We start from the raw sequence: 12,902 nt of genomic DNA on the forward strand, positions 1-12,902 counted from the left end.
TGGAGTTCAATTTTGATTTAAGGCTCCTTCTCACTCTCTCTGTGTATATATATTGCATGGAGTGGAGTAGATGAGAGCAGAAAAAGGTTTCGAGGTTTAGAAAAGAAAATGATAAATGGAGCGTTCAAAGCTGTTGGGTTTTGTGGTCTTGATATGCTTTACTATTCCAACGATATCATGTTCTTCGGACAGACTGTTTAGTGGTTGGCCGAAGTCTAGCAGCGATGAAAATGTAAAAATAAGGGTGAATATGACGCGCAGATCAGAGAGAGAGTTGGGTTTTTCTGAGAGATTGGGTTTGGCTGTGGATCGAAGTAAGAAGCGAATGAAGAAGATAGAGGCACTGATAAGAGGGCAATTAGACGCTGAAACGCCCGTTGAAGTAGGGTATGGAGAATTTCTGATGAGCGTTGCACTGGGAACGCCCTCTGTGAGCTTCGAAGCGATTGTGGACACGGGGAGCGATCTGATTTGGACTCAGTTCAAGCCTTGCAAGGACTGCTTCTCTCAGCCTACGCCAATCTTCGACCCCTCTCAAGTCCTCCACATTTTCCACAATTCCCTGCGGTGATTCTCTTTGTGACGCCTTGGGGAGTACACAAACCGGATGCAATCCAGATTGTACCTTTATGTATCAGTATGGCGATGGTTCTTTCACCAGCGGCGACCTGGCTTACGAGACATTGTCAATTGGGAGCAGCAAGGTTAAAGGCATTGCATTTGGATGCGGGCATGACAACGAAGGAGAAGGATTCTCTCACGGTGGTGGCCTTGTGGGACTGGGAAGAGGTGGTCTCTCCCTTATCTCACAGCTGGGTTCCAAAGCAGAGAACATGTTCTCTTACTGTCTTTTGCCCATCACCGACTCTTCTTCACAAACCAGCCCCCTCTTTTTCGGCGAGGGTGCTTCCTTGAGCGGAGGAGCCAAGACTCTCCCACTCATCAAGAGCAGTATCATTCCCAGTTTCTGGTACATTCCTATTATAGGTATCACCCTCAATGGTAAGGCACTAGATATTCCTCCTGGAACTTTCGATCTGTAGTCGGACGGCAGCGGAGGTATGACCATCGACTCCGGAACAACTGTTACCATTTTGGACCAGGCTGCCTACTCTCCTCTTAAGGAAGCAATTCAGTCCGCCGTTGATCTCACTCCTGTAGACGGGTCTTCTACAGGTTTGGATCTTTGTTACCACACATCATCCGCTCACCTCACCTTGCCAACCCTCGTCTTCAACTTTAAAGGCGGCGTGGATTACGAGCTTCCGGCAGACAACATATTCATTCAGGCATCTGAAAATCTCTTGTGCCTGGCAATGTTGGGTGAACCATCGGGGAATCCTTCCGTCTTCGGAAACATACAGCAGCAAAACTTCCATATCCTTTACAACAATGCTCAGAACACGCTCTCTTTCAAGCCCACTAAGTGTGTTTCTCTTTAAATCATCATCTCCCTCTTCTAATTCTTCTTCTTCTCTTTTTCTGTCTCTCTCATTTCCTCTTCCTCTGTCCTTCGAATGCAATATGTGATCTCGTCTCCTGCGTCTCCCTTTTGCACTGTCCGATATACGAATCATGTAAATTTTCATCTTCATAGCTGCTTATTTTCAGTAAAATTGTTTGGCCCCTGTTGTTCTCGGGGACCTTCATTTATGGTTCCTTATGATATGCTACACGATGTGTGTTATTTTGGCTTGGAAATGAAGGTGCGATAATTGATTATCAATATAAATTGCGTGTTAAAACAATGACAAGAGAATTTATATAATTATAAAGCATTTGTAATGTTTTTATCTTTTCTTCAAGTCTTAAGTGTAAAATAAATTATTGTATGTCTATGAATATTTTTAATGGTATTTAACTTTAAGATCCGTGTCTGTGATTTATACATTCAAATAATACTTATTTTCAATCATGTATGTCCGCATTTCACATTACTAAGATCAAACACAATTTAATGTAACCTATATATAAGGTAAGGTTGTTGCTAAGAAGGTCTCTCTAATTTTCTTACAATTACTATTGTATAATTTTCTACTAGAGAAGACGAGTTCTCGAGAATTAAGAATATCATTTCGGAGCCTTTGCAATTTATTTAAAAGTGCTAATATTTAAGGCTATGCCTATATCACGATTCACGATTACCTATCAATGCTTTATAGTGCATTTGATGACATCTTACACAAATCTTATATGGAAAACTTATTGATGGTGAATCGGGGCCTCTCATTTGAAAGGTTGCTACTACACTACAACGCACCTTAGATAATAAAATTAAATTATGTAATGTATTTGTGCTTCAGAGTATGGATGTTAGACCACACATCAATTTTCAGCCATTGATAATGTGATATGATTACTTGTTTTCAACATTTTAATAGGATTGCATTACATTTTGGAACTTTTTTTCGTGACCTAAAAAATTAAAATATTAGTGGACTACAACATAATAACACAATTATTGAGAAAAGTTTTCATTACCTACAAAAAATCATAGTATCTTCACTCTTTCACCTTGTAAATCCTAACATGTTAATTTCAATTTCACATGATCTATGTTGCAGTGTCTACTTACGTATTATTATAGTCCAATGAACACAAAGGATACTAAAATCAATTATTTGAGAGAGTTGACACTTATTAGATTTTTAGATAGTCAAAAAACTTCTCAGATGAATTAAATATTGGTTGAGATAATTCTTAAATAGATATTATTATATTTATTTAAATAAACAATAATTTCTTAAAAAATATCCTTAATATTGGTTGAGATTTTTAGATAGTCAAAAAACTTCTCAGATGAATTAAATATTGGTTGAGATAATTCTTAAATAGATATTATTATATTTATTTAAATAAACAATAATTTCTTAAAAAATATCCTTAATATAGAGGGAGAGAGAACTAATTATATATTCCAAGGAAAAAGTATTCATAGTATTACATAGTTTACAATTGATAAAGCATTAACAAGTAAGAAACACACATTGAATAATAAATAAAACATATAAATTTAAAATAATTATTAAATCAACCTCATACTTATTTCACCTTGACAATGCAAGGAGGGTAAGAGGAGGGATGGTGGCCCAATATGCTATTCATATAGTTTCTAAGGGCATTGGACAACATCTAAACTAACGTATTAGCTTATATTTTCTTAGTTTATTCAATTGGGCGATGAAGGTGAAGAGTGGATTGCATTTACATTTGATAAAATTCTTGTTCTAATTTCATTGTTATTATTTATTTATTATCTTGTAAAACTATTGTGCTTACTAGATAATGTGCAACCTTTGTTAAGGATTTTTCCATCTCCCTCGACCCGATCAACCACCTAAGGTGAGATGCATTTAGAGCTACAAGTGATATAAAAAATTCTATGTTTGCCAATGCACGACAATGTATGTCACACAAGGATAATATTAGGAAGTTTTAGATTGAACCAGTTTAAACGGAGCCTCCTCTTTTCTTTTTTTATTTTATTTTGGTAATTACTCCTTCAGCAAAGCATTTAACTAGCTACAATTGCTTTGTATCCATTAATTTACTATTTTGGGTCATGAAAATAATGTATTCTAGTATAATGCCATTTCATTTTTCTTTACTTATTTATTATTATTATTATTATTTTTCTATCGAAGATTCTTATCGCAATAGATATAGATGCTGGAAAATATTTATTTATTATTCAATGTATAGCTAAAAAGGGTGAAGGATCATTCAATTGGGAAAGGGTAAAATTTACACTCTTAAATTAAATTCAATAGAGCACTACAATTATGCGGTTGGTTTACTTTTTTATGGAAACACTCCTTATAAATCATGTATCATAGTAGAGATGTGGACATCTGAATAATTGGCCGGCACAGGCCAAACCTAATCCCAACTAACTCTTCCATCATATTGCACACGTAGACTACTTTCATATACCGTCCTAAAGAATCCCATCTCAAAGCACATAGAGGTACCATGTTTCAAGAAGTCCAATGGGAAAGTTGATCTTAGCACTCAGTTGACAACATTTGCTACTTTATCGATTGGCTTGATTCTTGAGGTTTCTCTTCCTGCAAAAATTTTTTCATTTCATTGAAAGAAATGACATTGGATTGATTTTTCCCACTATCTATTAATTCAATAAACTCTTTCTCATATCTTGTTAATCAATTTTTATAACGTTTAAAAAAAAATTTGGACCTAAAGTAACATTAATTGATGTTGCAGTGAAGGGGAAACCCGGACCTGCTGGATATGGGGGAGTGGTGCGTGATAGTAATGGCAGGATGGTCTTGATGGTGGCCCTCTCTTTGGGTACCTAGACAAACCACTTTAGTGAGGCCTTCACAACGTATACCAATATCAAATTGGCCAAAGAGAAAGGTTTGAGAAGGCTCTGCTTGGAGTGTGACTCCATAAACATCATTAATTGTTTAACAACTTCCTCCTCCCCTAGTTGGTCGATTAAACATATTATTGAAGATAGCCTAATGCTTCTCAAGGGCTTCTACGAATTTAACATTTCACATGTCTATCGTGAAGGTAATAAGGTTGCTGATATTTAGGCCAACATTGGGGTCGACTTGCCAAGTAGGAAAGTTTGGAACATTTATGATTGGATCCCAGTGGATCTTCTTAACCTACTCTGTAATGATCATGATGCATGCGAAGCTCAAGGGGCTTTTTGAAATGATGGAGAATGACATCTTCCAAAGTGTCCTGGGCAAGACTTCTTTTATGAGGGGAAAGCCAAACTTTTTGGTGGTGTTTTTAACTGTTTTATTTTAGCTCAACTCTGTTTGTGTTGCAAGTTTATTGAGAATCGGTATTTCTCAAGATTGGGGGAGATAGGAACCGTTTGGAGCCCATAGTCTTTGAAAAATGATGAAATAAGGAAGTAGTATGCAAAGAACTTTCGGCAAGAGTTTTTACTAGTTATATCAAGACGCTTCACGGTGCGGATGCCCTTGTTACCGAGGCCTTTGTTCATGGGTGGAAGGATGGTGTGCTCTGTGTCTATGGTATGGAGCTGGAGGTTGATGAGGAGATGGTGGATAAGGTGTCCAACATGCTATTCATATAGTTTCTAAGGGCATTGGACAACATCTAAACTAGCAGCTTAGCTTATATTTTCTTAGTTTATTCAATTGGGCGATGAAGGTGATGAGTGGAGTGCATTTACATTTGATTAAATTCTTGTTCTAATTTCATTCTTATTATTTATTTATTATCTTTTAAAACTATTGTGCTTACTAGATAATGTGCAGCCTTTGTAAAGGATTTTTCCATCTCCATTGACTCGATTAACCACCTAAGGTGAGATGCATTTAGATCTACAAGTGATATAAAAAATTCTTTCTCAGTGCTTGCCAATGTATGCCACATGAGGATACTATTAGGAAGTTTTAAATTGATCCAGTTTAAACATAGTCTCCTCTTTTCTTTTTTTCTTTTATTTTGGTAATTACTCCTTCAACAAGGCATTTAACTAGCTCCAATTGCTTAGTATCCATTAATTTACTATTTTGGGTTATGAAAATAATGTATTCTAGTATAATACCATTTCATTTTTCTTTACTTATTATTATTATTATTATTTTTCTATCGAAGATTCTTGTCGCAACGGATATAGATGCTGGAAAATATTTATTTATTATTCAATGTATAGCTTGAAAGGATGAAGGATTATTCAATTGGGAAAGGGAAAATTTTACACTCTTAACTTAAATACAATAGAGCACTACAATTATTTAGTTGGTTTATTTTTTTATGGAAATAATCCTTATAAATTATGTATCGTAGTAGAGATTTGGCCAGCACAGGCCAAACCTAATCCCAACTAACTCTTCCACCATATTGCACATGTGGACTACTTTCATATACCGTCCTAAAGAATCCTATCTCAAAGCAAACAGAGGTACCATGTTTCGAGAAGTCCAATGGGAAAGTTGATCTTAACACTCACTTGACAACATTTACTACTTTATCTAATGTCTTGATTCTTGAGGATGCTCTTCTTGCAAAAATATTTTCCATTTCATTGAAAGAAATGACATTGGATTGATTTTTCTCTCTATCTATTAATTCAATAAACTCTTTCTCATATCTTGTTAATCAATGTTTATAACATTTAAACAAAATAATGGACCTAAAGTAACATTAATTGATGGTGCGGCGAACTGGAATCCCGGACCTGCTGGATGTGGGGAAGTGGTGCATGATAACAATGGCAAAATGGTCTTGACAATGGCCCTCTCTTTGGGTACCCAGACAAATAACTTTAATGAGGCCTTCACAATGTATACCAATATCAAATTGGCCAAAGAGAAAGGTTTGAGAAGGGTTTGGTTGGAGTGTGACTCCCTAAACATAATTGTTTAACTACTTCCTCCTCTCCTAGTTGGTCAATTAAACATATTATTGAAGATAGCCTAATTCTTTTCAGGGGCTTATATGAATTTAACATTTCACATGTCTACCATGAAGGTAATAAGGTTGCAGATATTTAGGCCAACATTGGGGCCAACTTGCCAAGTAGGAAAGTTTGGAACATTTATGATCGAATCCTAGTGGATCTTCTTAACCTACTCCATAATGATTATGACGCGTGCCAAGCTCAAGGGGGTTTTGGAAATGATGGAGAATGACATCTTCCAAAGTGTCCTGGGCAAGACTTCTTTTATGAGGGGAAAGACGAACTTTCTGGTGGCTTTTTTAATTATTTTTATATGGTTTAGGTCAACTCTGTTTGTGTTGCAAGTTGTTGAGAATTAGTATTTTTTAATATTAGGGGAGATAGGAACCGTTTGGATCCCATAGTCTGTGAAAAATGACGAAATAAGGAAGCAGTATGGAAAGAACTTTCGGTAGGAGTTTTGACTAGTTATATCAAGTTTCTTCATGGTGCGGATGCCCTTGTTACTGAGGCCTTTATTAATGGGCGGAAGGATGGTTTTATCTGTGTTTATGGTATGGAGCTAGAGGTTGATGAGGAGATGGTGGCTAAGGTGTCCAAAATTCTGAACAAGGGTACCAAATTCTACAAGGATAAGAAATGTGCAATGGTGGCGATGAAAACCTTTTTCCCACTGAAGGAAAGGGAGAAGGTGAGAAAGAAAGATAATGTTGGGTGGGAGAAAAAATCACTTTTGAAGCCATGGTAGGAGGTCTCAGAGGTTATCGTGCACTGCCTCACCCTTGATGTTAAATTCTATAGCATACATAGCTATCACTTTGTGATTATTAATCATTTTCAGCATCGCAAGTGCATTTCCTTGGCCTTTTATTTGGTCTCATCATTGAATAATAGCATTAGGGCTCATGAGAAATGTGCATCCTCCCTTGTTCTCAATGAGGGCTTATTCCTGTTGATTATGAAGTATGCCAAGACTATCCATGTCGAGAGGAATCTGAGTGCTAAAATTGGTATTGAATACAAGAAGAATGTCTGTATTCATTATGGGGAAATCTCTTCTGATGAAGAGGTGGACTTTGATGGGAACAAAGTCTTTCACATTTATAACAAACAGGACCCTCATCGTCTAAAATCCCTAACCCTACTAGCAGAAAAAAAAATGTTTAATCTAACAAGGAGGATGATCCTGATTATGTCCCTAATTTGGTGGACGATAGTTCTGATGTGAAGGTTAAAAGAGTGGCCAGGGTTTCTATGTCAAGAGGTATTACAAAACCAAATTATTTAACAATGTCAACGAGAATTATTCTAAGCGGCTGAATGCCTCTCAGATTGATTTGGATGGGCTTGTGGAGGATTAGGGTGTCAATGTTTTTATAACTACTCTTGGTGGTGGGTTTACCCCTAAGGAGATGGTTTGTCGGTCCCTTAGAATACGATTATGAATATTAACTTGAGGAATTTAAAGGATAACCAAAATGCCCAATTCACTTGGATTTTTCAAGATATTAATAATCTCAAAGAGAAGGCCAATCCACCTAATGGGGACCTCAATAGTATTAGGTTTCCGATACGCATACCCTGGCTAATTATATTAAAGACCTTAAGGAGGACCATGAAGAGCACATTAAGGCTTTGGAAAATTTCTTATAAACTTCAGCATAGTTTGAGTGTGGTGGTGGAGGTGAGTATGTCTGCCATGAACAATACTAGCATTGGTCTACGTAGACTCAATGAATAGGCTGAAGTTCTTCATTATATTTCTCAGGGAAAGTACCCCACTGGTAGCATTGAGATGGTCAATAAAGCTAAGGTTGTGAATGCCGGTACCTATAAGAAACTTAGGGCTCCCTCAGAGGATGTGGATGCGTATTTGTATATGAAAGAGAAGCCCCTACTTGGTCCAGCGACGAGGCTCCCTAGAAAAGATAAGGGTGTGACCCGTGTTGACAAAATCATTAAGAAAGTTGAGAAAATCAATGAGGATGTCATTCAAAAGAATGATAAATTGGTCAAAATGTTGTAGTTTTGTTCTTTAGAAATTTTGTATTGTTCTTGGCTGTTGTTATATGGGGCTTCTTTGCCCTAGTTTTTATGGGTTTGTTCGCATCTATTTTTTTTTTTGTCCTCGAAGGTTGAAAAAAATTCATCATTTACACACTTGTGCATAACCCTTCGTGTTAGTCAATATAAGGGCTCTTCCCGTAGAGCTCGAATTTATAAATATGAAGACATTGTTGTTTAAAATGGTGTCTCAACCTTGCAACAGTTAAAGGGTACTAGTGTGTTTTTTTTCCACTCCAGGGGCATTATGAGTCCTAGATAAGGAATTCTTGTTTTATTCCTACCGCATCATTATGTATGTTGCGAAAGTCCATAAATTTTCTTTTTTCTCCCAGCTTTGATATATTTTCTCCGAGGATAGTTTGCATCTTCTTTATTTCTATGTATTCTTCAATATGCTCTATCCTTTCCTCTATTTTCCATTCCCTTTATTAATTTAACTTCTAATTTTATACTTCATATCATACATCCCCATATATTTTATGTTTATTTCTCCTATTTTAATGACCCCCTTCTTACTATTTTCCCTTCTCATGTTTCCTTGTTGCTTCTCGTTTAATGATTTTTTACACACACATAAACTCGCAAGGTTCTTTTGTATGATGAATTTTCCATACTCTTAAATTCACACACCTATAACAATTATGACATTTAGATACCATTCCTAGGATCATCATGATCTATATAATATCCCCTTTCATGAGACTACATTATGATCTAACTTGTAGAGTACTGTTATGAGTTCAACGCAAAACGATCTTCCTCATTCCATGTCAAGAATTCAATACTACATCTTTACATTGGGGCTATCAATGTATGTCAAAAAAAATACTCCCTTGAATAGTCTATAGAGACGTCAAAAAATGTCTTAGAAAGAAATAATACATAAAATAATTTTATTACACTATAAATCCAATTTTAGAATTGGTTTAAATATTATTTAAAAAATTCAATATTATTTTTTTCTACCAACATATAAATTTAATGGTTCATCTATTCAACATCCAAATTTAGTCTCAAAATATAAAATTTAGATAATGTTATTGATAGGGTACAATCATAGAGAATAAAAAATATCCCTTGTTAAACTTCCATCTTTTTCTATAAAGTAGCGTGACGTGTGTTTAGAGGTTAAATAATTTTAATTTCTAATTTAGTCAAATATTTATTTGGGTGAAGAAAATTATGTCCAAAATGTGTAAAATCAATAATTTTAAAGAAACTATTATTAATAAAAACTACAAGATTTAAATATAAAAAATATCCAAATGGAGGTTTGAAAAGTTCCTAGAGGAGAATCATGACTTCCAGTACATAATGTTTCTTTCCATGCTTTTATGTAAATCCTTTAATTTGTGTGTACATTCTTAGTTCTCTATATAGATTTATGTTACTCCTAGAGATTTATTGCCTTACATGAATAATTATGTGCTCATGCTCTTGATGTCTGATTGCAGAAATTTAGTTTACCTAATGTCCCGTGTATTGAAATAGGTATCTGTGGCCATTAATGATAACACAACCATTTTTCATTCAGCCATGCCATGATAACCCTATTTCCTTTAATGTTTGTCTCTAATTTTAATGAATTTTATGCATATTTGACTATACACGTACTTACTAAATTGTTATACAATAGATTGATAAAAATTAATGTAGATGATTCATATAACTGTTGGCATGTTTGGCATAATTGATGAGGTTGAGATGATGATGGACGACTATACCAGTAGAAAAAAGATGATGCGATTGGTTATTTGTGTTGTCATTGATGGTAACCAGGGTTAACTGATGCTTACAGTTGGTTTTCGGTGATTGACTTGTTGGCGAAGTGATTTGGCCTACTGGAGTAAGAGTTTGATAGAGTTTACTAGCAAGACTGTGAATCAGGTCCTTAACCGGTAAAGCAGATAAGTTTTGATGGAATCAGGGTGATTTTTGATGTTTGGTGACTTGTGGTTTGATACATAAGCTTTTATGATAGATTTAAGTATGTAACCAGAACCGCATCCTATGATGGTTAATGGAAGGCATGTTTTGAATTTTTGATGAAGTTTTGCTAGGGTTTAAGATAGTTTATGTTTGTTTATTAGAGATCTTAAAGTAGATACAGGTATTAATGATTATATGGTTGATGAAGCATTTTGATCAGTCAATAAGTTGGTAATAGTGTTTGCTGATCTGATATTGAATTGATGGCTAATTTGAGTAATAAGTATACATAAGTGGAAATGATTATCTAGATCTGATAAGGAAATCTGTTATGAAGATTTGGTTTAAGTATTGAATGTTTTTAGATCTGAGATAAGGTTGTTTCGGTGTTGAAAGTTTCAATTTTTGTTAATACTAATTCACCCCCCTCTCAGTATTAACCAAATCCTCTAGGATTAACAATTGGTATCAAAGCATTGGTCCTTTGTGTGCAGAAAGCCTAACAGCTTGAGGGAAAGATTCTATTAAAGATGATGAAGAAGGAGGGTCCCAAGTTTACCAAGGACAACTACCAGATATGGAGTGATCGGATGAAGATCTACATTAAAGGAATGGGTTCACAATAATGGAATCATGTGAAAACCAAGTATGTTTCTCCTACTACCAGTCCCTTAACATTGGATGAACTCAAAGATTAACAGGAAAACATTCAGGCTCTTGAAGAAATTGTAAGTACTTTATCTGACTCTGAGTATATTGATGTACATGGATTAGAAACTGCCAATGAGGTATGGGAGAAATTAAATTAAATTTATGGAGGAGATGAACATCTACAAAGGGAAAAGGAAGAGAGTTTGAGAGGAAGATTTGATGATATGAAAATGGTTGACGGTGAGAACATAGCTCAATATGGAAAAAGGATTAAGGAAGTTGTAGGTGGAATAAAGAGTGCCAGAGGTAAGATTGAAGATGATACTATTGTTAGAAAAATGCTTAGAATTATTTTACCATAATATTCTATCAAAGTGTCTGCTACTCAAGAACTGAGATCCATTTCAAAAGATAAAGTTACTATTGATTATTTAATTGGAAATTTATCTGCATTTGAACATAACAGTTTTGATAATAGTATTTCCAAACCTTCTGAATGTGCTTTTAAGGCTTCTATAACCGGTACATAAACAATGAAAGGAAAAGATGTTTTTCATAATCATGACTATAGGTCTAGTCATGGCGGTAGCAGGGGTGATGGTGATGATGAATGTCATCTGATGGAACTTGAGACATTACAGGCTAGAAGATTCCCTAGAGGAATAGGTAAATTTAAAGGTAAATTACCCTTGAAGTGTTTCTCCTATAGTAATATTGGACACATAGATGCTAACTTCCCTAACACTGATAAGAAAGAGAAGTTTAGGAGATTCAAAGGAAAAAGCAAGAAACATTGTTATGTTGCAAGGGATGAAGGTGTGACGAATGATGAATCAAAAGAAGATGACAATAAGAAGATAGTATTTTTTGCTGTGAAGGAGGATTTGACTGATGAGAAGGATTTGGTGCCTCACATGGATAACAACAAAGAATGAATAATAGATATTGTTTTCTCACACCACATGACCGGTGACAAAATTAAGTTCTTATCACTTGAAGAGTTTGATGGAGTTGTTGTAAGATATAGCAATAACTCTCCCTGCATGGTTAAAGGTAAATGATCAATTTATTTAAATGGTCTAAAGAGTAATGCAGATGATGTCTTTTGTGTTGAATGACCAAAACATAACCTCTTGAGTGTTAGACAACTTAATGATAAGTGATATCTACTTGAATTCAAAAGTGGAGTGTGTAGGATTCTTGGAAATAATGGAGAATTGATTGCTAATGGGAAGAAGACTAGAGGTAATTTATTTCATCTGAACACTCACGTATATGATTATTTGGAGGCGAATATTGAAGACAACTGGTTGTGGCACAAGAGATTTTGTCATGTCAATTTTGATAATTTGATTAAAGTTAGTAAGTCAAGTATTGTTAGAGGTTTGCCCTAGCTTGTTCAAAACCAGACAATGCGTTATTGTCAGATGGGTAAGTTGACCTCTATATCCTTTAAGAGTAAGTCTTTCTCTTCACAGAATATTCTTGATTTGGTTCATACTGATCTTTGTGGTCCTATGAGGACTAAGAGCTCTTTTGGTGATAAGTATTTTATGATCTTTACTGATGATTATTCTAAGATGATGTGGGTAACTTTTTTGAGAGAAAAGCCTGAGGCATATAGTAAGTTTAAAGAATTTAAAGCTCTTGTTGAGAAAGATACCGGGAAGAATCTAAAATGTTTGAGATCTGACCAGGGAGGTGAATTTACTTTTGATGAGTTTGTGAAGTTCTGTGATGAATAGGGAATTAAGATTTAGATGTCAGCTCCTAGAACTCCACAACAAAATGGGATAGTAGAGAGAATGAATAGAATTTTTGTTGAATCTTCTAGAACCATGTT

At 35.1% G+C, this 12,902-nt stretch overlaps 1 protein-coding gene across 1 annotated transcript; it reads left to right on the forward strand.

The window, feature by feature from the left end:
* Window positions 1-639: 639 nt before the first annotated feature.
* Window positions 640-1,442, forward strand: LOC131027854 (aspartic proteinase nepenthesin-1-like). The gene is made up of 2 exons (XM_059217599.1): window positions 640-903; window positions 1,044-1,442. The coding sequence occupies exons 1-2, from the start codon at window positions 640-642 to the stop codon at window positions 1,440-1,442; spliced, it is 663 nt and encodes a 220-aa protein (XP_059073582.1).
* Window positions 1,443-12,902: the final 11,460 nt, after the last annotated feature.

This window comes from Cryptomeria japonica, chromosome 3 (genome assembly GCF_030272615.1).
Source record: "Cryptomeria japonica chromosome 3, Sugi_1.0, whole genome shotgun sequence".
Lineage (NCBI taxonomy): Eukaryota > Viridiplantae > Streptophyta > Pinopsida > Cupressales > Cupressaceae > Cryptomeria > Cryptomeria japonica.